This window comes from Polypterus senegalus, chromosome 14 (genome assembly GCF_016835505.1).
Source record: "Polypterus senegalus isolate Bchr_013 chromosome 14, ASM1683550v1, whole genome shotgun sequence".
NCBI classification, from domain to species: Eukaryota; Metazoa; Chordata; class Cladistia; order Polypteriformes; family Polypteridae; genus Polypterus; species Polypterus senegalus.
Window position 1 is genome coordinate 136,813,487 of NC_053167.1, and position 26,775 is coordinate 136,840,261.

Consider the following 26,775-nt stretch of genomic DNA (forward strand, 5'->3'; position numbering starts at 1 on the left):
TTATGGAAAATAAACGTGTGACTTTTATAAAGATGTGGTTTCCGACTGGTGGTGTCCGGGCAAGTCTCACAAAATATATATATATATTACTACTAATACTAATTAGGCTGCACTTCCGGGTGTGGCTTCATCACAGCCCAAACGGGCTTGTTAACTCATTCCACTCCCCATGCTGGTGGCCGTGGAGCCCAAAAGGCATGAGCTCCGGTGTTCCAAGATTGTGTCCCCAATACCGCCCAGAGGGGCTGCTCTCGTGCACCCAGGGAAAGATAGTGCCCCTCTTCCGGTCCGTCGTCCTTCCCAAAAATATATACCATTTTTGGGCAAAAATCAGCCTAGACAGGCTTCCATATATTAAAAATTCCAAATTAAATCAATTAAGAATAATTGAAAAACTAATTATAAGACACTAAGTTGTAATGATGAGACAGATTGTGATAATAATATATCCAACCTTTTCCTAAATTCACTTTGTCCTAAGTGGGGTCACAGGGCAACTGGAGCCAATTCAGCAAGCATAGAGCACAAGACAAAAACAATCCCTGGATCGGATGCCAGTCTTTCACAGGGCGTACATACATACATACATACGCATATTGGGGTCAATTTAGTGCCACCAGTTTACCTAACCTGCATGTCTTGGGACTGTGGGATGTAACTGTAGCACCCGGGGGGAAATCCTCCTGGATATGTGAAAAACATGCAAACTCCATATAGGGAAGATCCAGCTTGTGAACCCAGCCTCTCTGTTGAGAGACAGCAGCAATACATCTGTGCCTCAGTGCCACCCTACATAATATGTAATATTAAATGTACTCTACTCTTAAAATTAAAGGTGCCAATGTGATTCTTTAGAACAATGTTTTGGATGAACTCATTTTTGGTTCCCAAAAGATGCCCCCACATGAAAGTTCCAGAAAGAGCCTCTCTTTATTTAGATCAGTCACAGGTTCTATAATAACCCTGAATAAATAAGAGATTTGTGAAATCTCAGATGTGTTCCTGATTTTGTAAAGATCCTTTCTGCATACAATAACACAGGCTGAGTTTTTGTACTCTTGATCTTTAGTATTCTACTAGACTTTACAGATTTCTTTTATGTCCACATTTTAGGAACCCTTTCAAAGCACAAAGAACCCTTCCTAAATGAAATGGTTCTTTGTCAAACAAAACCACACAGCCCAGGTAGGTGCCATTAGAGTGTACAGTATATGCACATAGTAGATTTGTACAGATGCTTGTTTTATATACTGTATCTGTAATACTTGTATAACCTAAAGGGCTCATTAGTTCAAGTGTTCTTAATTTGAATGAATTACAAGAAATGCAATGTGCGCTGAGCATTTCTATACAGCAACATATAAAAAAAAACACACACAGAGAAAGGGGTGAAATTCAATTCTTAATCCACTTTAAAAACATCCTCTATTACATGCAAAAACATTTTCCATTTTTGTGTGTTTTTTATTTATTTATTTATTTTTTTTAAATTGCTGCTTTGTCGACCGATGAGACGACTCGTAGAAAAAATGAAAGGGCTGGCGGCGTGCGGTTAAGCGCTGCGCAGAAATGCCGGCGCTGCTTGGCTTTCAGCACCACGGACAGATCCAGTCAATGCGGCAATGGCAGAGCGCGCACAGTTGAATGGTACAGGATGGCGGCGATGCTGAAGGGCTCCGGGTGGGGTGGGGGTGCTTTGTGGATTCCAAAAACCCCCGAGCACTCTGCTCTTTTCTTGCTGTAAACATATAATAACGACTTGAGGCGGGTTTTTGTTTTTTCCTTGCCTATAAAGTTTTCTGAAAGACTGCATAGTGTTTTACGTGACCTTAGCCCACTTAAAAATACAGAGTTTTAGGTCTCCAAAAAATAAATACATAAATAAAAAATGAAAAAATAAAGTCATGAGGGCTAGGAGCAGCTAGGCGTCCTTGTTAGTCTGAATGAACAGAATAATCTGCGCCACTCATGTGGAAGCACTCTTTTTTTAAAGTAACAAATGGTGTCCTCTTTAAGCACAAAATGAATGGGACCACTGAGCACAAAACCTTTGGCACTTGGACCAAACCAAAACAAAATTTAGAAAAACAAACAAACAAACGAAGAAAAGCATAGGCGCTGAAAGAGTTAAAGCCTGAGTAGGGTCATATCCAGCAGCCCGCGGTGGTCATTGGCAAGCAAGCTGAACTCTTGGCTGGTGCATCTCCTAAAGCCGTTTCAGGCATCTGTCTCTGTGTCCTTCTTTTAAGTATTCCCACATAAGCGGTCGTTCATCTCAGCTTACATTTCAAACCGGTTTGCCCCAATCCCCCCCCGAACTTCACACCAGTCCCTTCCTTGTTGTGTGTTGCCCAGCAACATGAATTTTCCATGCTTACTTCTCCTCCATCTGCCCATTCCAGTCCAGTGCTGCTTATTTCAAGTCCACGGACTGATGTGAATCAGCATCCAAACCCATCCACCTTGTCCTTGCTTGGCTAACCAAGATTTCTTGGATACCCACAGGAGGGTACAGCTAGGCAGGCACGGAGAGACATCGTCTTCCTGTGGTTCTTTGATATCCACAATACTTGAAAGTGAACGTGTGGGACTGTGGCTCTGCTATTTGGCAGGGATGACCACGAGAGGGATGCCTCTTTTTGGCCTCCACATCAACACTTGCGCATCATTGGCGTTGGGCTTGACGAGGGCATTGGAAGGGATTGGCTCCATCCTGGTCAGGATCCGGGGTTGCTCTTGCTGTGCTCTACCAACTAGACATGCTCTGTGCCCCAGAGGCTGTGAAGGGTCTACTTCAATGTCCACCCGCATCCTCCATTTAATGGTTTGAAGCACAATCTTTTCCTTGGTGGTGGCATTGAGTGCCACAAGCCAAGTAGTGAAACTCTGGTCCCGTTTGATACGTGTCAGCATTGGCACATTGCTGTCGCTGACGGGCACTGCCCAGGTCACGCTGGGATAGAAGTTGTCATTCATGCTGACTGAAAAACGGGAAATCTTGTTGGTGGGGCCCACCAGAGTCACCGTCTCGGTTGTGTTACCATACCAAGGATAGCTGACACCGTCCGAGTCACTGATGGCTTTCACTCTGCCTTCCCGCAATTCTGGAAGCTCCCAGCTGGACCTGCAATGAGTAAGAAAAGCAAACAAAATAAATTACATCATTGTCGGGGGGCAGTCTTTGTTTGATATAGCACGGTTTGTAGAGAACATCATTACATGGCATCCCACAATAATGGCAGAATTGAAGAGTGAAAAGAAAAGGTTGCAGGTTGCTGAAGTGACCCTGTAGGAATGCAGAAAGTGCTTTTCTGTTAAAGAGGTGGCAGACACAGAGGAGTGGCTACGGTGTCTCAGGCTCCACCCCTTGTCTTCTCATTGGCCTTTCACCTTTAAAAAGCACTTTTCTTTCAATGAGTTAAATTTAATAAGAAGTTAGCTTCAGGGGCGGGCACAAAGGAGTGGCTATTGTGGCTCAAGCTCCGCCCTTTGTCTCCTCATTGGCTATTCTCCTGCAAAAAGTGTTTTTCTTTCAATGAGTTACTCATAAAAAGTGGTCAGTTTCAGGGGCGGGCAGAGAGGAGTGACTATGGTGGTTCAAACCCCGCCCCTTGTTCCTCATTGGCTTTTCACCTTTAAAAGCGATTTTCTTTCAATAAGTTAGTTTTAAAAAGCAATAGGCTTCAGGGACAGCAACAAAGGAGTGGCTACATTGGCTGAAGCTCCACCCCTTGTCTCCTCATTGGCCTTTCACCTTTAAAAAGCTTTTTTCTTTCACTGTCCTAAGCTAGGGGGACTGCCCTCTGCCATTCGGGGGGGGGTGGGGTAATGCCCCATGAAAGCTTTCTCCCCATCTGTGCTTTATGCAGGCATCACAGCCGTTCCAATATGTATATATAACACTTCTTTATTGTTTCCCTAGCAACACTCGGTACTAACACTGTTCACACTTTTACAGCCCGAGTAATCCTCAGGTCTAAGGCTTACGTGAGACATGTCTATTAAGTTGCCAGAGTGATGCTCGGGACTAACGCTAAAGAGGTTAATGACTTGCATTTCCTTTGTTGGTTGCCCAGAGGGGACTGGGCGGTCTCATGGTCTGGAACCCCTACAGATTTTTTTTTTTCTCCAGCCTTTGGAGTTTTTTTTTCTGTCCACCCTGGCCATCGGACCTTACTTATTCTATGTTAATTAATGTTGACTTATGTTTATTTTTTATTGTGTCTTCTATTTTTCTATTCATTTTGTAAAGCACTTTGAGCTACATTTTTTTTGTATAAATATGTGCTATATAAATAAATGTTGATTGATTGATTGATTGAAGGATGCTGACAAGAAACAAAACGACTTAAGGTGGGGTGGACTGGGCCTGAGCTATTCCATTAATGAACATCCCAGGAAGGTGTGTGTGTGTGTGTGTGTGTGTGTGTGTGTGTGTGTGTGTGTGTGTGTGTCAGGAGATGCACTGGGACAATAAACAGACAGGTTTGCAAAGGCCTGCTCTCTCTCTGTCTTTCTCGGCCATGTTGTATATCCTGAAGAAAAACAGTCCAGATGATGACCTGAACAAAGCAGGCTACCGGGGCCTGTGCAGATGATGAGCTCACCAGAATCGACTGTAATTATGAGATTACACATCTAGCATGGTCAGACTGTATGGTCCTGGTCTACAAAGCCACATCTGTTTGCTTGTATGACACTAATTCTAATCAAATGTATTCCCTATAATACACAGTTTCAAGTGTTCACCTGCCTGTTCCTTCACTCTGTCTAAATGCCTGTGGTTACAGGAGTAAAGAAGGAAAGAGAGGAGAGAAAGTGCTGAACTGGAGTAGTAGATCTGACCATAGAATGGTAACCATTTGGGATTGACGTAAAAAATAACAAAATGACTTCAGGTGTATGTGGGGTTTGGAATGCTACCTCAGCTATTCCATTGCTAAATGGCCCAGGGAATTGTGGGTTTGTCAGAGAGGTTTGCAAAGGCCCATTCTCTCTCTCTCTCTCTCCCATGAGGCATCCTGACAAAAGCAGACCAGATGATAACCTGAAGAAAGCTGGCTGCCTGGGCCTGTGCAGAGGATAAGCTAAAGAGGAAGACTAAAATGCAATGATAAGTTATTGCACCAGCTAAAATTACATACATTTGATAAAGAAAAATACATCTCTCTCTATTATCATAAAAAAATCTGGCGACGAGACAAGACTTTTGGAAGATTTTTTTTTCCCCAAGTCCCGTGAGTCGAGACTTTGGCTATGAGATGTTTTCAAGGCATATCAATAGACTCTGCTGAAACAGGTGGTTTTGATGGTGAGGAAGATGAAAACATCAACTTACAATATCCCGAAGAATATCTACAACCATTAACACCATCTGGTTTTCCTTTGCACGAATTACTGTAGAAAGAAGGATGTATCCAAGAAAGGTAATGTAGTACATCTTCAGGGGATAACATTACACAACAAAGGAGATTTTGATATGCCATTCATATTAAAATGGTAAACCGTTAGAATAGCTTTTGCAACGACAACAAATCACAGAGACAAATATTCGAAAAAGTCATTGTGTTTAATAGAGAGAAAGAAATGAAATTCAATCACTGGCAGTTACTGTACATGTGACGTTGTCATGATGAAAGTCCAAATACAGAATCACAATTCAATGCGATATTGACGAAAATTTTATTCAAAAATTGTTTTTACTGAAGTTTTACAGTAAAAGTGTAAGTTTAAAAAGTTTTTGGGTGTTAGTTTCAAAGCCAAACAGAATGAAATCATATTACGCAACAAATAACTCTAATGCAACATGAAACATAATTTACATTCAAATTATTACATTTTATTATTTTTTAATATGGTTAATTACTCTCTGTAATGAAAAATAGTAACTTGTACATCCGCATCCCCATACGCGAGCGGCAGAACTGCAAAGAGACTAGTGCATAGCGCAAACACAGAGGCTGGCGAGTGAAGCAAGCAGGGCGCAAAGCCCCCTAGTTTATTTAAAAATAAAAAATATATTTATATGTAATAATACATAGTCACAAGTATCACTCCTGCCTGTTCTTTCACTGTCTCTAATTGCATGAGGTTATAGGGGTAAAGATGGAAAGTGGGGAGAGGAAGTGCTGAACTCAAGTACTGTATCTGACCACCCATTAAGAGATTTGAGGCATTTTGGTTAAGTCTATAGAAGAAAGAGTACAGAAAGGGAAATGAGGGTCACCATTGGACCCCACAAGACAAAACACTGAGGACAAGAAATCAATACTGGGGACCACAGCTGATCGAAATCTCTTAAGCCTAATAATTTCTTCTTAATGCTCTGAAATTGCTTCAGTTATTGTAAAATGTCTGGCACCCTCTGACTCACCAGTATGAGAAAAACACCCACATATAATAAACCGTTTGACTCGTTTTGATGTCTAGTTAAAACAATTATGCTGGATTTTATGGGGCTACTCCATACTTTTGGCCCCCTAGACCCAAAAAAAAACGAAGTAATTTTTAAGCCATTTTTAGGACCAGTGTAGGAAATGACATCTTTATGATAAAAAGTAAACCCATAGGTGTCTTCACCAAAAAATGATCAGTACAACCAACCCCAGGGGTTCACCTTCTAATGGAATATGTGAGGTCAAAGTTCACAGTTGTGTCTCCACACAAGTCTTTGAATAAAGGAGGGTCTGTAATATAAGCTCGTAGAGTGTCATTTTATGCTATTTTGAGATTATTGATCATAAATGTGATCCTATTTTTCATATTTGGTTTGATATCAGTGGATCTGTACCTCTAAGGGTCACTCTCAGAAGGGTCAAAATAACAAATGTTAAACATAAGCATGTGGGTTACCGTTTTAGACTATTTCAAGCTCAGTGATTATGAAAATGATGTTATTTTTGATTTCTGACTATTTACTACAAATATATAGGCCTCTGTGGACCTCTGACAGAGGGTGACAAATGACAAATAGCTATTGTAACCGAGAATATTTAGACATTATACAAGTGAAATTAAAGCACATTTTTAACATTTTGGGTGGCACGGTGGCGCAGTAGTAGCGCTTTTCCCTCGCAGTTAGGAGACCTGGGTTCACTTCACGGGTCCTCCCTGCGTGGAGTTTGCATGTTCTCCCCGTGTCTGCTTTGGTTTCCTCCCACAGTCCAAAGACATGCCGGTTAGGTGCATTGGTGATTCTAAATTATCCCTAGTGTGTGCTTGGTGTGTGGGTGTGTATGTGTGCCCTGTGGTGGGCTGGCGCACGGCCCAGGGTTTGCTTCCTGCCTTGTGCCCTGTTTTGGCTGGGATTGGCTCCAGCAGACCCCCATGACCCTGTAGTTAGGGTTGGATGATGGATGGATGGATGGATGGATTTTAACATTTGAAATATCTGACACTGCTATTCTTATTTTTTATGTACTTCTACCTCATGAAGTAAAGCATTTCACTTCATATTTATTTACGGTTTGTGAAGGACAGCTGGTGTCCTTACCTAGCCGGGATGCCCTCTAGATAGAAGGACAGGGGGAGACAGTATGCAAAGGACATTGTCTCCCTGGAATACTAGATGCAGCAGTGCCACGGATTCCCACAGGGCATCATGGGACTTGAAGTTTGTCAGCTTGGCCCTGTTGGGTTCTGTGGATGTCGCCAGGCGGTGCTGCAGGGACTGGGGAGCCCTACTTCATGGGGCATCCGCCTCACCCGGAAGTGCTTTCAGGCCGCGTGTACGGAACACTGGAATCACTTTGGGCTGGTAGATAAAAGGAGCCCCCTGTCTCAGTTATGGGAGGAGGTGGACAAAGCTTACAAGGAAGAGAAAAAAAAAAGAAGACAAAAAATTGAAGAGTGCTGCGAATCGAGTGCCTTTGTGCTTTGTACTGTGGCTGTGGTGGAAAACGCTTGCCCAAGAAGAGTTTCCCACAAAAAAAAAAAAACTCATTCTACTTTTATACTTGTGTCCGAGTCTGTTTGTGTTGGGTGTCTGGGGTGCTGGACCCCCACCCCCCACCCCAAGGCTTTCCCCCAGATGTCCACAGGTTGTATTTTTATTTATTTACTGATTGATTGATTGATTGATTGATTGGCTGCATTATCTGTCCGGTGAGTCTGTATCCTTACTTTTTTATGTTTCTGCTGCTGTATGCATTTGAATTTCCACCTAGGATTAATAAAGTTTATCTAATCTATCTAATTTAATGAACACCCCGACTTATGTTGTGTTACACTAATTCAGTGGTCCTCAAACTGTGGGGCGGGCCGCCCTAGGGGGGCGCGAAGATGTGAAAAAAAACGAAAATAAGAATCAAAAATATGAAAAATACATCTATTGAAACCAAAACAAATTAACTTAAACTACATTCTGATACTAGAAAAATAAATATAGAGTTAGATAAATGTCGAAAAAAGTTAAGTAGGTATAATAAAATATGCATCTATGATATATCATTAATTAAAAAAGGACAAATTGGTATTAGTGGGCTCCTTTCATAAAAACATTTGGGTTGCGATTAAAACTGTTATGAAAACTCGGATCGCAAATACTTAAAGGTTGAGAAACGCTGCTGTAATCCAAACATTTTATTAATAATACAGTGGTGTGAAAAACTATTTGCCCCCTTCCTGATTTCTTATTCTTTTGCATGTTTGTCAGACAAAATGTTTCTGATCATCAAACACATTTAGCCATTAGTCAAATATAACACAAGTAAACACAAAATGCAGTTTTTAAATGATGGTTTTTATTATTTAGGGAGAAAAAATCCAAACCTACATGGCCCTGTGTGAAAAAGTAATTGCCCCTTGTTAAAAAAATCACCTAACTGTGGTGTATCACACCTGAGTTCAATTTCCTGATTACTGCCACACCTGTTTCAATCAAGAAATCACTTCAATAGGAGCTGCCTGACACAGAGAAGTAGACCAAAAGCACCTCAAAAGCTAGACATCATGCCAAGATCCAAAGAAATTCAGAAACAAATGAGAACAGAAGTAATTGAGATCTATCAGTCTGGTAAAGGTTATAAAGCCATTTCTAAAGCTTTGGGACTCCAGCGAACCACAGTGAGAGCCATTATCCACAAATGGCAAAAACATGGAACAGTGGTGAACCTTCCCAGGAGTGGCCGGCCGACCAAAATTACCCCAAGAGCGCAGAGACGACTCATCCGAGAGGTCACAAAAGACCCCAGGACAACGTCTAAAGAACTGCAGGCCTCACTTGCCTCAATTAAGGTCAGTGTTCACGACTCCACCATAAGAAAGAGACTGGGCAAAACGGCCTGCATGGCAGATTTCCAAGACGCAAACCACTGTTAAGCAAAAGAACATTAGGGCTCATCTCAATTTTGCTAAGAAACATCTCAATGATTGCCAAGACTTTTGGGAAAATACCTTGTGGACTGATGAGACAAAAGTTGAACTTTTGGAAGGCAAATGTCCGTTACATCTGGCGTAATAGGAACACAGCATTTCAGAAAAAGAACATCATACCAACAGTAAAATATGGTGGTGGTAGTGTGATGATCTGGGGTTGTTTTGCTGCTTCAGGACCTGGAAGGCTTGCTGTGATAGATGGAACCATGAATTCTACTGTCTACCAAAAATCCTGAAGGAGAATGTCCGCCATCTGTTCGTCAACTCAAGCTGAAGCGATCTTGGGTGCTGCAACAGGACAATGACCCAAAACACACCAGCAAATCCACCTCTGAATGGCTGAAGAAAAACAAAAAGAAGACTTTGGAGTGGCCTAGTCAAAGTCCTGACCTGAATCCAATTGAGATGCTATGGCATGACCTTAAAAAGGCAGTTCATGCTAGAAAACCCTCAAATAAAGCTGAATTACAGCAATTCTGTAAAGATGAGTGGGCCAAAATTCCTCCAGAGCGCCGTAAAAGACTCATTGCAAGTTATCGCAAACGCTTGATTGCAGTTATTGCTGCTAAGGGTGGCCCAACCAGTTATTAGCTTCAGGGGGCAATTACTTTTTCACACAGGGCCATGTAGGTTTGGATTTTTTTCTCCCTAAATAATAAAAACCATCATTTAAAAACTGCATTTTGTGTTTACTTGTGTTATATTTGACTAATGGTTAAATGTGTTTGATGATCAGAAACATTTTGTGTGACAAACATGCAAAAGAATAAGAAATCAGGAAGGGGCAAATAGTTTTTCACACCACTGTATTAAAAAAAATATCAGTATAGAATGGTCCATCCAGGACTTCCATATAAATTACACTTTAGTGATACCTTGGAAGATCACTCAATGGAAGACTTTACAATACAATATGATCAACTGTATAATTTATAATAATACAGGTAAAATTCCAGTACATCAAATATCTTTACAACAAAATTTTCATTATAACGAAGTATTTTTATGGTTCCAACAGTTGTCCCATATGACACAAGTCTATAGAAATCTCATTACTACAAAATACATTCAGTTGATCCTTTCATTACAACGAAGTGACCGTGAAATGCCTGAATGCATCATCCACAGAGCAGTTAGTTCTGTGGTCACAGCTCAGTTGTGCACAATGATTCCTGAACAGAAACATTGTAAAAAAAAAAAAAAAAATTCTCTTTCTTCGAACTTTGCTCATACTGTATTTTTGCTGTTTTGGTGGTTTTCAGTGATACCTTTAGCTTATTGCTCGTAAACATTTGAAAAACATCCATTGGAATTTAACTCATTGTCACCCTCCTATAGAAACGGCAGCCACGGAAAAACGATAACAGTTCATATTAGAGGAAAAAAAAAAAAAAACTTTACATTTTTGCAGCTCTCGATTGTGGCAAAAAGAAAAAAGACGTTGCCAGTGAATTTGGAACTTTGCCATCGACACGGTCAACTTTCTTGAAAGACCGAGCAAAAAAAAAAAAGAAGAAAAATCTCGGGTTGCAAATGTATGCAAACTGCTGTATTTGAAGATGTCGATAAAGCCATTTTGATGTGGTTCAGTGATGCTCGTTCAAGAAACATTCCTATTAATGCGGCACTCATTCAAGAAAATGTGAGGTTTCAAAATTCTCTTGGGACCTCCGTCAACTGGACAACACGCCAAAGTGCAATCTCCGCGTCTATGGAAGACTGTTTATATGTTGCCAGGGCAACAGCAGGCTCACACCTCTGCTGCGACTCTTCACCGAAGCAAACAGAAAAGATGGGAGATGCCAGGAACATTGTAAATGCAGGGCACACTATTACTTGGCCACTAACCTGGCCACATCCCTGTCTGACCGCTGTGTCTGTGTATAGCAGAGTGGCAGATCCCGCTGCAATAAATAACTGCCGTGTTCCTGTTTCAAGCTAATTAAAGCTGGTTTGGCTAAATTACGGAGAGTCAGCCTCGTGTTTTGGGGTGTAAGACAGGGACTTATAACGCGCCCACGATCTTTAAGGATTCGCCTCTGTGGCGCCTCACTGCACCGCTGTGACCTTGTCCTGGCAACGGACAAACAGTCTTACACAGACGCTGCAATCGCGCTTCGGGACGCACTTCAGCATGACATTCCCATTGGGTAAGGAGTGGGGGAGGGGAAGGGGGGATCCAAAAGATTTTAGAAACCTCATAATATGAAGAAGAAGAAAAGGATGATTCGGCTCCTGATTGATAACTGTGCTGCCCACAACATGCTTCCACATTCAGATAATGTTTGCGTTGAATTCCTCCCACCCAATTGCACGACAGTGCTTCAGCCATTGGATTTGGGCATCATCCGCACCCTAAAAGTGTATCATCGCAAGGAAATGCTAAGAAAAATTCTCGTCAGCATAACTTGTAGGCAGGAGGAGATTAAACTTAACGCGAAAGAAGATATTGAAATGATTGACACCTGGGCACAAGTTAAAGAAAGCACTATAGTGACGAATACAGAATCTCGTTACAACGAAATATTTTTTAGGTGTCTGGCAGTTTGTTGTAACGGAATTTTACCTGTATACAATCAAGTACATTAGCTTACATAATCTTTATTATGTACACAAATACAGTAGATGTGGACTTAAATAACAAGGAAATGGAATCAACTGAACAATTTAAATAATAGTTCATTTGAAACTAAGCATATTGGATTAAATGAAGTAAGTGTGAGCTTCCCTGTGTGTGCACACTGCATGTGTACAGTACATTCAAATACAGGTAGTCCCCAAATTACAGACATTCGACCTACGACATATGAACGGGGCCGCAGCTGCAACGCTTGCGCCTCAGTAACTGCTGCTGCATCATCTTCGGCTTGGGGACGCTGCAAGTGGTGGCTGGACGGAGGCTGGAGGGGGGCGATTTCGCTGCTTGTGCAGTGTAGTGTCCCTCAGGTGGCTCCCGGAGGGTCGATAGTCACCGGGGCCACAGCTATCGCTCGTGTGCAGGACGGAGGCTTCATGAGGTGGTTCGCTGCTCGCCCACTACACCGCTGCAGCAACTGCTCCTGACTGGACGCAGGCTGGATGGAGTGGAGGGGGGTGTTTCACTGCCCGACCACACACACACGGCTGCCCTGTTCGTTCTCAGTGGGCGGCTGGTGAAGGTGCAAGCGGTGACCCGGTTGTGGCTGAACGGAGGCCATTGAGGGTGAATGTGGCGGCGAGGGGTAGCATTGTAGTGTGCATTGGGTGGCTGCCTGTTGAATGGGGGCGGTGGTGGGCAGTTCACTACCTGCTTTTAGCCACACACTGTTCGTTCACGGTGGGCGGACACTGCAGGCAGCATACTGTAGTGGAGATGACTGTGTGGTGGGCGGGTGATGAACGGCCCCCCGATGCCCCCATTCATTCTCAGTAGCAAGCCTTCTTGTACTGTTGCTCACATAGCGGGAAGTTGTCTTTTGTCAGTACATCAGACGTATTGACGACGGGTGCCTTCCTGCTGTGATAGCGTGGACAGTGCTGTGCAGAAGAGCTCATCTTAACCTTTTGTCTTCACCTTTTAAGAATGAATGTGAAACACAAATCTGATGCAAGTGCTGGTGACACAGTAAAGAAGAGAAAAACCTTCACCATGGAAAATAAAGTTAAATAATAAAAAGCTCAGAGAGAAGTGAAACTCCATCATTCATTAGCAGAGCACTTGGTTACAGTCGGTCAACAATAGCATTAGTTAAAATAATGGACCTGTTCCGACTTACAAATTCAACCTACAGTCCCTGTCTCGTACGTAACCCGACTGCCAGTAAATGAAGTATCTCAAAAACTCCTCAAAGGCCTCCTTACATGACTAAATGGAGCAGATTCCACAATCCCTGGTGAGATTAAACAGTTATTATTGTTGGACACGGATCAAATCGTTCTTGACGGAATTAGAAATAAGTACAGAAACCAAACTGGACCAAAAAAACGAGAGGCATGGAGTCTGTGGTGCAACTTGTTTGAAGAAGGTCGGTCAATTTATTTTTTTTTTGGACCTTATCGTTGTACGCTGGTGGATATCTCAGCAGCTGCTCGTTCTAAACGTTGCTAGGATGTAGTCATTGCAAAAAAAAAAAAAAAGAAAGAAAAAAACATCGTTTTACGGCAAACATTTTCATTTCAAGTCGTGATAACTGATTTTCCACAATCGCACAAACAGACACTTTGCCAAAATGAGCTTTTCTCGACATTTTCAATGTCGTTGTAGCTGCTGGAGAGTAAGACGGGATTGAGCGACGCGTACCGAAATAAATCTCTCAGTGCCAAAGTTTGTTTTAAAAGATTTAGTGGAAATTCAAAGCAAACAGTCCACAAGAATAACGAAAAAGTTCGTTACACACGTAGAATAAAAGGCAAAAGATAAGTGGAAAAATGGTCTCTTCTCTAAACTTAGCTTTTCTTTCCAAACTTCAGTTGTTTCTGTACTTAAAGATGCTTTCCTTCGCCTTCATACGTTCTAAATGTACGGCACTGCACCTTCAATTGAGCGCGTTGGCTTTCATACTATTAGGCATGTCAGTAGGTCAGTAACTGAGACTAACCTGTAGTCAGAGGGGCTAGAAGTGGTTAGATGACACCAGTTCAGTTCAGCTTGTAGGGGCTGTAAGAACCTCCCTTAGACTACGCACTAATATATACAGTAGAGTTAAACATTTAACATACCTTAAATAACTAGCACATGGCTCTTACAATCGTACAATCACAGTCTGAACTTAACCTGACAGCACATTTTGGACCCCATCACCAAACTTCCATTTACATGGAAGCAGGAACAGCTTTAAGCTGAAATCTCCTCAGACAGACGGGTTCATACTAACGTGAAAGTGCAGACTTCTGTTTGCCAGCCTGGAAAAATTTTAAAAACGGGGCTGAAATTTGACAATAAAATTGACAGAGTCGAGTTGATTAGTCATTGTCCAACCTGCATAGTCTTGAACAGGGACACCCAGGGGTGCTGGAGCCCATCCCAGCCAGCATAGGGCACAAAGCAGCAACAAACCCTGCACAGGGTGCCAGTCCATTGCAGGGTGGGCACACACACACCAACCACTATGGCCAATTTAGCATCGCCAGTCCACCTAACCTACATGTCTATGGACTGTGGGAGGAAACCAACTCGGACATGGTGGGTGGGGTGGCTGGCATGTACACTCTACACAGGTAAGACCCGAGATGTGAACCCTTTGAGGCAGCAGCTCTACCACTGCGCCACTGTGCCACTCTTAGATTAGATTAGGTGTACTTTATTAATTCCCATGGGGAAATTCAAGTGCATACTGAAGCAAAAATACAGAAAACACAGACACCAACTCAAAGTACAATATAAAATAATAGAATAAAAATATATACTACAATACACATTATAAGATAATATAATAAAAATATATGTCTGTACTACAATACACATTATAAAACAACAATAAAAATATATACTACAATACACATTATAAAACAATAGAATAAAAATATATACTACAATACAAATTATAAAACAATAGAATAAAAATATATACTACAATTGGCGGCATGGTGGTGCACTGGGTAGCGCTGCTGCCTCGCAGTTAGACCTGTGGGTTCGCCTCCCGGGTCCTCCCTGCGTGGAGTTTGCATGTTCTCCCCGTGTCTGTGTGAGTTTCCTCCCACAGTCCAAAGACATGCAGGTTAGGTGCATTGGTGATCCTAAATTGTCCCTAGTGTGTGTGTGTGCCCTGCAGTGGGCTGGCGCCCTGCCCGGGGTTTGTTTCCTACCTTGCGCCCTGTGTTGGCTTGGATTGGCTCCAGCAGACCCCCCGTGACCCCGTAGTTAGGATATAGCGGGTTGGATAATGGATGGTTGGATGGATATACTACAATACAAATTATAAGACAATGGAATAAAAATATATATCACAATACACATTATAAGATAATAGAATAAAAAATATACAGTATACTACAATACACATAAGACAGTGAAATAAAATATATACTACAATACACATTATAAGATAATACAGTAAAAATATATACCACAATACACATTATAAGATAATAGAATAAAAATATAAAATACAATCAATATGACACTAAAACAACTGCAGTAGATGATGTCTTCCCTGTCTCCCTATGCAATGCCAGAGTTAGGTTACTTTGCGCTCTCTGCCAAGCTTATCAGTGTGCCAACTGACAGTTCGATAGCTAACCCATGTGGAGGCGGGACTGGTAGCTAACCCATGTGGGTGGGTCCCTCGGTCCTCCCTGGTCTCCCCTTTCCCCGTGCCCCTGCCCCCCAATTGATTTTCTTCTTAGGCAAATGCCTAATTCACCTTAATGGTGGCACCAGCCCTGTCCCTATGGTTTCCAACTGGACCGAAGAATGGGATGTTGTGAGGACACGTTGAACTGATCAAAATGGCAGCAGGCAGAGAAGACCCTCATTTCAAGTTTCTAGTTACACTGAGAGTAAATGAACCAGAGGGTAAATGTACAACCAAGAAAGCACCCCCTAGAGGGGATGGGCAGAATTGTTCATGATGGCACCGGATTTTGCCACCACCACAGCCACCAGAGAGTCCAGGGTCAGTTCTTGTGATAGTTTGTTCAGATGTTTTTTCATCAGCTGGACTCAAATTTCATCCTCTGGAGATCACAGTGTAGAACACCACACGGGCTACTATTGACTGAGCAAACATTTCCAGCAGCTAGCTTCAGGAAGTCCGGCCTGACCTGGTCCTTCTTCTTGTACAGCGCCATTGTGTTGTTAGACCAGTCCAGTTTGCCGTTCATATGGACCCCCCAGGTACTTGTAGCTCTGCACCACCTCCGCCTTCCTTCCGCTGGATGACGAGTGGTCTCAGGGGGCTCCTTGACACACCAGCTCTTTTGTCTTGTTGATGCTGAGCTGCAGGTGGTTCTCCTTTCACCCCAATACCAAGCCTCTGACTTGGCTTCATTATCAACACAACCCACGATGGAGGAGATGTCTGAGAACTTCTGTAGATGGCAAAGGTTGATATTGCACTGGACGGTTCCATGCATCGCAGTTTCCCCAAAGTAATGACATGATACATTTTAAAAGTCTCACATACCATCTTCTGTGCTATCATTTTTTTTTTTTTTGCATGTTCACAACACCATCAGAATGTACGGATTTGAGGCGCAGAGAAAAAAAAAAAAAAAGGACATAATAAAAATGGACAGAGACAACGTTTTTCTAATTTTGGTTCTGTACATCACCACAATGAATTTTAAATGAAACAACTCCGATGCAGTTGAAGTGCAGACTTTCAGCTTTAATTCAGTGGGTGAACAAAACGATTGCATAAAAATGTGAGGCAACTAAAACATTTTTTTAACACAATCCCTTCATTTCAGGGGCTCCAAAGTAATTGGACAAATTAAATAACTGGAAATATAATGTTCATTTCTAATACTTGGTTGAAAACCCTTTGCTGGCAATGCCAGCCTGAAGTCTTGAACTCCTGGACATCACCAGACGCTGGGTTTCCTCCTTTTTAATGCTCTGCCAGGCCTTTACTTTCAGTTGCTGTTTGTTTGTGGGCCTTTCTGTCCGAAGTTTAGTCTTCAACAAGTGAAATGCCTGCTCAGTTGGGTTACGATCAGGTGACTGACTTGGCCATTCAAGAATTTTCCACTTCTTTGCATTAATAAACTCCTGGGTTGCTTTGGCTGTATGTTTTGGGTCATTGTCCATCTGTATCATGAATCAATGTGACTGCATTCAGCTGGATTTGAGCAGACAGTACGTCTCTGAACACCTCAGAATTCATTCAGCTGCTTCTGTCCTGTGTCACATCATCAATAAACACGAGTGTCCCAGTGCCACTGGCAGCCATGCACGCCCAAGCCATCACACTGCCTGACTCCACCGTGTTTTACAGATGATGTGCTATGCTTTGGATAATGAGCTGTTCCACGCCTTCTCCATCCGTTTTTCTTGCCATCATTCTGGTAGAGGTTGATCTTGGTTTCATCTGTCCAAAGAATGTTTTTCCAGAACTGTGCTGGCTTTTTTAGATGTTCTTTAGCAAAGTCCAATCTAGCCTTTCTATTCTTGAGGCTTATGAGTGGCTCACACCTTGCAGTGCACCCTCTGGATTTACGTTCATGCAGTCTTCTCTTTATGGTAGACTTGGATATCGATACGCCGACCAAGCCCTGGAGAGTGTTGTTAACTTGGCGGGCTGTTGTGAAGGGGTTTCTCTTCACCATGGAAATGATTCTGTGATCGTGGACGTCCAAGTCTTTTCGTGTTGCCGAGTTCACCAGTGCTCTCTTTCTTTCTCAGGATGTACCAAACTGTAGATTTTACCACTCGTGATATTGTAGCAATTTCTCAGATGTTTTTTTCTGTTTTCACAGGTTAAGGATGGCTTCTATCACCTGCATGGAGAGCTCCTTTGACCGCACAGCAAAATCTTCCACATGCAAGCAGCACACCTCAAATCAACTTCAGGCCTTTTATCTGCTTAATCGATAAGACATAACGACAGACTTGAACACACCTGCCCATGAAATAGTCTTTGAGTCAATTGTCCAGTTACTTTGGAGCCCCTGAAATGAAGGGATTGTGTTCAAAAAATACTTTAGTTGCCTCACATTTTTATGCAATTGTTTTGTTCAACCACTGAAATAAAGCTGAAAGTCTGCACTTCAACTGCATCCGAGTTGTTTCATTTCAAATTCATTGTGGTGATGTACAGAACCAAAATTAGAAAAACGTTGTCTCTGTCCTAATATTTATGGACCCAACTGTATGTGCCTTTACACGACTGAGTGTTTTGCTGGCTGTGCTCTCTTATTTGATGTTGTTTGCGTCTCGCGGGTCTTTTAAGTGTCTTCCGAGAAGATCACGTCTCGTTGCCCTGCTTTTCCTTTCCAGGATTTTGTTTTTATAATAGAGAGACAATGCAATCACCGTGGTAACACAAGATAGCTGTGACTGGTCACAACAAGGCACCATGGTAAACAAATAGTCATAAGCAAACATTGTTTGGAGGCTCACTTGAGCACATAAATGCATAGCTTTGCTAGCTTAGCCTGTCGTAGCTAAATTTAAGATTATAAAACGGGATTTTCTAAAGGCCAAATATAACCAAAGCAATTCTTCAGCCTTACCTATGAAATGTAATCCCCCGGGATCTGGTTTGGAGCGTACAGCGGTTTGCGCAATCTCAAGCAGCACATGTATGAGGCACCTTTATCCATTACTTCACTCCACAGCAGTGCCACTCGCAATATGGCAGCGATGTTGACGTACAATGCTGCTGGTCATGCGGCGTCTACCTACACTGTGTGCACAATTATTAGGCAAGTTGTATTTTTGAGGATTAATTTTAATATGGAACAAACACAGTGCTATCAGTCAACCCAAAATGTTAATAAACCTGAAACCTGAATGTTTCACAACGGAAATGTGAGTGTGAACATCATCAGGGGAATACATATGTGCGCACAATTATTAGGCAACTATTAGTGTGCAGATTTATTATGCAACTAAAGGAAAAATGAAAATTTTCCCATCTCACTTGTTTATTTTCATCTGTTATAGTGAGAATAATAAACAAACACCTCAAAATTTACAAATAAACATCTCTGACATTTAAAAAAATCAATCAATCAATCAATCAATGACCAATATAGCCACCCTTCTTTCCAATAACAGTCATAAGCCTTTCCATTCATGGAGTCTGTCAGTTTCTTGATCTGTTGACGATCAGCTTTTTGTGGAGCAGTGACTACAGCCTCCCAGACACTCTTCAGAGAGGTGTATTGTTTTTCTCCCCCGTAAATCTAGCGTTTAAGAAGTGCCCACAAGTTCTCGATAGGGTTTAGGTCAGATGAGGAAGGGGGGCCATGTCATTATTCCTTCATCTTTAAGGCCTTTACTGGCTGGCCACGCAGTGGAGAACTTCGATGCAAGTGATGGAGCATTGGCCTGCATAAAAATCATGGTCTTTTTCCTGTATCACTGTTTGAAGAAAGTGTCTTCGAAAAACTGGCAGTAGGTTTGGGAGTTGATTTTGAGTTCATCTTCAATGCAAAAAGGTCCAACTAGCTCATCTTTAAAAATACCAGCTCATACCAGTACCCCACCTTCTATTGGAGTGGAGCTCTGTGCCCATTACTGATCCACAGGTCCATCCATCTGGTCCATCAAGAGTCACTCTCATCTCATCGGTCCATAAAACCTTTGCAAAAAATCTGTCTTCAGATATTTCTTGGCCCAGTTTTGACGTTTCAACTTATGTTTCTTGTTCAGTGGTGGTTGGGTTTCAGCCCTCCTTACCTTGGCCATGTCTTTGAGCACTGAACACCTTGTACTTCTGGGCACTCCAGGTAGGTTGCAGCTCTGGAATATGAAAGTACTGGAGGATAATGGGTTCCTGGTAGCTTCACGTTTGATTCTTCTCAAATCTTTGGCAGCTAATTTGCGTCTTTTGTTCTCAACACGTTTCTTGCGACCCTGTTGACTATTTGCAACAAAATGTTTGATGGTTCTGTGATCACACACCAATATCTTAGCAATTCCAAAAGTGCTGCATCCCTCTGAAAGACTTTTTACAATTTTTGACTTTTCAGAGTCAGTTAAATCTCTTTTTTGGCCCATTTTGCCCGAGGAAAACTAGCTGCCTAATAATTCTGCACACCTTGATATAGGGTGTTGATCTCCTTAGGCCACACCCTCCCTCATTACACAAATACACATCACCTGACGTGCTGAAATCCAATAAGCATTCAAGTTAATACAGCTTGGAGTTGGAATATACGCATTAAAATGATGATATGGTCAAAATACTCACTTGCCTACTTGTGCACACAGTGTATATATGTCCTTCAACATCTGCAATAAGATGCTGCAGATGTTCTACCAGACGGTTGTAGTGAGCGCCCTCTTCTACGTGGTGGTGTGCTGGGGAGGCAGCATAAAGATGAAGGACACCTCACGCCTGGGCAAACAGGTGAGGAAGGTTCTATTGTAGGCACGGAGCTGGACAGTTTGACATCCATGGCAGAGCGACGGGCGCTGAGCAGACTCCTGTCGATCATGGAGAATCCACTGCATCCACTGAACAGGATCATCTCCAGACAGAGGAGCAGCTTCAGCGACAGACTGCTGTCACCATCCTGCTCCACTGACAGACTGAGGAGACCCCACACTATGCGACTCTTCAATTCCACCCGGGTGGGTAAACGTTAACATTATACAAAGTTATTGTCTGTTATACCTGCATTGTTATCACTCTTTAATTTAATATTGTTTTTTATCAGTAAGCTGCTGCTGGAGTGTATGAATTTCCCCTTGGGATTAATAAAGTATCTATCTATCTATTATACAGTATAGTGCCTTTCTATCTATCTATCTATTATATAGTGCCTTTCATATTATCTATCTATCTATCTGTAAGTATTATATAGTGCCTTTCTATCTATTATATAGTGCCTTTCATATTATCTATCTATTTATCTGTATGTATTATATAGTACCTTTCTATCTATCTATTATATAGTGCCTTTCATATTATCTATCTATTTATCTGTATGTATTATATAGTACCTTTCTATCTATCTATCTATTAGATAGATAGATAGATAATATGAAAGGCACTATATATCTATCTATCTGTATGTATTATATAGTGCCTTTCTATCTATCTATCTATCTAATAGTGCCTTTCACTCTATCGACTCCCCTGGTGCAGAGCCTGGATGGGAGCAGCAGGAGAGCCACCAGTTGAAGAAAGCAGTGTATCTTAACCTGGTGGGGTGCAAAAAAAATGGAAGTCGAAGTTATTTATTGAAACAAACTCGCTTATTGCAACTGTTTATGGTAGAAAAATCACACCGAGTATGTCGACTATCGGCTCTGTGGTATATTTGTGTAAACGGCCGCAAAATCATTCAGCACGTAGGGTACATAATGGCTTAGAATACCAGAAGTATGGAGAAACTGTAAGGAAATAACGGAAGGCGAATGCTGATCTTTAAAATTGTTGCAGCCCTTGGTAAATGGAGTGTGGTATGTATTTGATTCATTTATTCTGTTTCTTTGTAAAATGTTAAAAATGGATGTTTATATTTTTCTTTATAATTTTCATGGTACTTGTGACAGTATAATAACGTTAATAAAGAATGTCAAGTTTGAGACGGGGCGGCACGGTGGCGCAGTGGTAGCGCTGCTGTCTCGCAGTTAGGAGACCCGGGTTCGCTTCCCGGGTCCTCCCTGCGTGGAGTTTGCATGTTCTCCCCGTGTCTGCGTGGGTTTCCTCCGGGCGTTCCGGTTTCCTCCCACAATCCGAAGACATGCAGGTTAGGTGGATTGGCAATTCTAAATTGGCCCTAGTGTGTGCTTGGTGTGTGGGTGTGTTTGTGTGTGTCCTGCGGTGGGTTGGCACCCTGCCCAGGATTGGTTCCTGCCTTGTGCCCTGTGTTGGCTGGGATTGGCTCCAGCAGACCCCCGTGACCCTGTATTCGGATTCAGCGGGTTAGAAAATGGATGGATGGAAGTTTGAGACGTGAATAACGATAAAGGCAACGGTCTGCGACTCTCTGCGTGTCGATTCCATTAAATCAGGGGCTGCTACAATTAGTGGCGTCACTTGTCATTTCCAGACTCATCTCGACTCGTGTATCGATAGGCCTGTCTGCCCGTAAGCAAACATCAGAATTCAAGTTACAACTCATCCTTCTCTCATACCGTTATATGTAACTTCTGTTATCACTAATATGTTAGTTATTGTTTTTAGAAATAAAAAGTGATAACATTCTTACGAGTATCTATATTAATAAAAGGCAAAGCCCTCCTTGACTGACTGACTGACTGACTGATTTGGGCAGGTTTCATTTCGAAATTTTACGCATAACGGTCATAACGGTCGACAACGTCCGCCATGTTAAACTTTCTTATTTATGAACCCATCTTCACGAAATTTGGTAGGCGGCTTCCCTGCGCTAACCGAAACCGATGTACGTACTTATTTTGATGGTATGACGCCACTGTCGGACGCCATATTGAACTTTCCAACGGTCTTTGTTAAAAATGGGCCCATCTTCAAGAAATTTGGTACGCGGGTTCCCAACGCTAACTGAATCCTACTTACGTACATATATATGTCCATAGCCTGCAGCTTGGTCACCGTGTGAGGCGGCGTTGGGTCCCCCATCCCCACTCCTCCCACGTTGTTGGCTGCCTGCCTACATGAGGCCGTTCGTCGCTCCCGTCTCTACATTCCCTTCCTTGCTTCGCCACGGGATTCACGTCTCTCTGCTGATAACTGCAGCCTTTTTATTTAATCCATGGCTTCTCCGCTGTTTTATTGTTCATTTATTACGATTATAGTTATTGTGTAGGTATTTTAGACTTACTTTACATTGTTCAGGTACCCATTTCCTTTATCATTCCAACCGTACCCCCATTAACATGTCTATCGAGGTGATCACCATCGATCAAAGAACTGTCACTTACCGAGTGGTTTCCATGCCCAGAGATGGCACCTGCCTTTTCCATTCTCTGTGTTACATATTGCACGGCCATATCAGGCTCACTCTTGATATCCGGAGGAACATTGTGTCTTATGTATTGAATGACTGACAGGTTCAAGGTGTGGACTGATGACGGTACAGGAGATAATTAGACTACACAGGAGCACTAGAAGAGTGAAATGCTTAAGTCCTTCACCTATGGATCTGCATGTGAGTTGATGGCTGCTGCTGAATTGTTTGGTTGTCGCTTTCAAGTGTACAGAAATGACCAAATATTTTACACCTTTCGACAACCGCCAATGCCTCTTAAACATCTTAGACTCACAGGTGACGATTTCAGTAGTGGACACTTTGATGTTTATGAATGTTTAAACTCTCAAAAGCTGGATGTGATTTTATCGATGAAACAGGTTGTATACTTACAACGCTTGACAGATGCCGAATGTCACTTCAACACAACAAGTCCTGCAAATACTGTCGTAATTGAAACAAACCATGAAACTCAAACCGATTATGACAGCAGCAATCCAAGCTGTGAGATTTGAGACAAGATTACTGTTCACATGGCCGACTGTACGTTACATGCTCAAGAGTAAGCTCAGTGCACAGCTTGGTCATATTACAACCGGAGGGCCGAACTGACAACGTGGTATACAAAGAGATCCTTAACAAATAATTATTGGGATATTTTCCCTCAGTTTAAAAAGGTTAATTTTTCTTCTTAATAAAAATTTTAAGGCAGTACTTCGCCGCTGCGAAGCGCGGGTATTTTGCTAGTCTTCCTATATAATACGCTACCGTGGCTGTCCGTTTGTCTGTCCAGGATTACAAATCACCTGTAGCTCGCAAACCGTTTGACCTGAAATTTGGTACACACATACTACGTGACCTCTACTATCTGCTTTCGCGGTGATGATTGACCTCCAAGTTTATTCCTCTTTTTATTTTTATTTTGTTCTATTGTAGAATCAACTCTCTGCAGTAGCCAGCAGGGCGGCCTTGAGGCACATGTATACGGGCGCCGTTGTCATTCCCTACCACCTTCGCCATATTCTACCTACAGGGTCTGCTGGAGCCAATCCCAGCCAACACAGGGCGCAAGGCAGGAAACAAACCCCGGCCAGGGTGCCAACCCACCGCAGGGTGATTTATAATATTTGTAATTTAATTTTTATTATAGAATCCATCCATCCATTATCCAACCTACTATATCCTAACTACGGGGTCACGGGGGTCTGCAGGAGCCAACACAGGGTGCAAGGCAGGAAACAAACCCCAGGCAGGGTGCCAGCCCACTGCAGGGTGATTTATAATATTTGTAATTTAATTTTTTATTATAGAATAGAATACTTTAAAATGCAGAATTATTAAAATTTAATGAAAACCAAAGAAATGTTTGAATTTCACATATATTTGATCACATGGATTTTAATTTTAACTGTGTCACATGTGTAGCTGTATATTTTGATGATTAAAAAGTATCCGTGATGCCCGAGTCTGATCCATACTGGAGCATTTCTGCCAATAGTGCATTCCCAAATTTAAAATGTAGTGTTGTTGAGTGGATCTCAATATAATCTGAAAATGTGCATAAAAACTTTGGGGGAGGGCACACCACAAAAACTAATATGAAAAAATAGTTGGGGGGGAGATTGAGAAACACTGACTTAGGGTCCGCAGCGGGCTAGTGTTTTATTTCACCAGCATGTAAAAGGCCTCGGCCCTCTGATGAAGAGGCTGTTCTATTCCAACAGCGCAGAGATAATGAGAGCGGATTTCTGACTTCGAATCGAAAGATCAATGAACTCGAGAAACCCAAGGGCCCTGCCGGCGAACTCTCCAGAGACAATGAAAGTGTAAATCCAAAACAGCGGGCGCATCTAATAACTATGTGGATGTTACCATTTGGGAAGAATCCTAAAAGGCGCGTGTCGCTGTTTTAGATTTAATAACTAGGTGCTCACCTCATTGGTCTCGTTACTGCTGTGCTGAGGAAGTGTAGTTGCTTGTAATTGCAGTGTGGCCTTTACGTCGGTTGGTGGGGGTCCCCAGTTTTCAAACTAACAGATGTACCGCTTAGCGAAACCCAACACTCCAGATTCCAGATGGGACAGCAAGGCAGACCCGAGAGAAAGTGGGCAGCAGGACTTGTGTGCGCTCTCTCTCTCTCATTTTCAGGTCAAGACCACCACTCCTCTGTCTGTTTCAGTGTTCACAACGTAACTCCTTCACATCCAAATTTGCTTTTTTTTTTTTTCTCTCTCATTTTCTAGCTGGTCCCTGGCACCTGCTCAGATTGCAGGCCCGTTGCTGCGCTCCATGCGCTCATTTCTCTTCTCCGACATGTCAAGTCACTCTTGTATGCGTCTCGCAGAGTCCAACCCTCTCATTATCCCGTTTCTCTCGTCCGCCGCACTCGTGTTTCACGGAAGCCTTTTCTTCAATTACTCCCTTCAGCTGCTGGCAGCTCAGATGGTAAAATTAGCTTCCTTGTTCACAGTGTAGGGGGTCACATTAAGGAGATGGGAGGATCAGCTGTGGGGTGACCAAAAGAAAAGCCAGGTGGGATTTGTGTAGGACAAAGTGGGCATTGCCCACCAGGCCTGTTAAGAAAGCAGATTGAACACCCCCCCCCGCACTTGCTTTCCAAACTAATAATAATAACAAGAAGAATTAGAACAAAGCTGGGTGCCAGCAGTCCAAAAAGGTCTGAGAAAGAATTGTGGATGACATGGCAAAGGGCCACCACAGACCAGGGGCCAAGGAAAAAAGAGAAAGAAGATTCGTCCTCTTGAACCCAAATCAACGACTCCACACATCATAAAACTGATTACCTGTGCCAAGGTAAAGCAGAACTCTAAATAGCAGTAAACAGCCAGCCTATATGTTATGCACTCACCTAAAGGATTATTAGGAACACCTGTTCAATTTCTCATTAATGCAATTATCTAATCAACCAATCACATGGCAGTTGCTTCAATGCATTTAGGGGTGTGGTCCTGGTCAAGACAATCTCCTGAACTCCAAACTGAATGTCAGAATGGCAAAGAAAGGTGATTTAAGCAATTTGGAGCGTGGCATGGTTGTTGGTGCCAGACGGGCGGTCTGAGTATTTCACAATCTGCTCAGTTACTGGGATTTTCACGCACAACCATTTCTAGGGTTTACAAAGAATGGTGTGAAAAGGGAAAAACATCCAGTATGCGGCAGTCCTGTGGGCGAAAATGCCTTGTTGATGCTAGAGGTCAGAGGAGAATGAATGGGCCGACTGATTCAAGCTGATAGAAGAGCAACTTTGACTGAAATAACCACTCGTTACAACCGAGGTATGCAGCAAAGCATTTGTGAAGCCACAACACGCACAACCTTGAGGCGGATGGGCTACAACAGCAGAAGACCCCACCGGGTACCACTCATCTCCACTACAAATAGGAAAAAGAGGCTACAATTTGCACGAGCTCACCAAAATTGGACAGTTGAAGACTGGAAAAATGTTGCCTGGTCTGATGAGTCTCGATTTCTGTTGAGACATTCAAATGGTAGAGTCAGAATTTGGAGTAAACAGAATGAGAACATGGATCCATCATGCCTTGTTACCACTGTGCAGGCTGGTGGTGGTGGTGTAATGGTGTGGGGGATGTTTTCTTGGCACACTTTAGGCCCCTTAGTGCCAACTGGGCATCGTTTAAATGCCACGGGCTACCTGAGCATTGTTTCTGACCATGTCCATCCCTTCATGACCACCATGTACCCATCCTCTGATGGCTACTTCCAGCAGGATAATGCACCATGTCACAAAGCTCGAATCATTTCAAATTAGTTTCTTGAACATGACAATGAGTTCACTGTACTAAAATGGCCCCCACAGTCACCAGATCTCAA

The 26,775-nt window shown here is 42.6% G+C and overlaps 1 protein-coding gene across 1 annotated transcript in view; it reads right to left on the reverse strand.

Annotated features, from left to right (window-relative positions):
• Positions 1 to 1,982: 1,982 nt before the first annotated feature.
• The window catches only part of fam78bb (family with sequence similarity 78 member Bb), a 61,095-nt gene continuing 36,302 nt past the window's right edge, over positions 1,983 to 26,775 (reverse strand). The window contains exon 2 of the mRNA XM_039735619.1: positions 1,983 to 3,124. Coding sequence (XP_039591553.1) covers positions 2,602 to 3,124 — 523 coding nt within the window. The 3' untranslated portion in view covers positions 1,983 to 2,601. The remainder of the gene's footprint in view (positions 3,125 to 26,775) is intronic.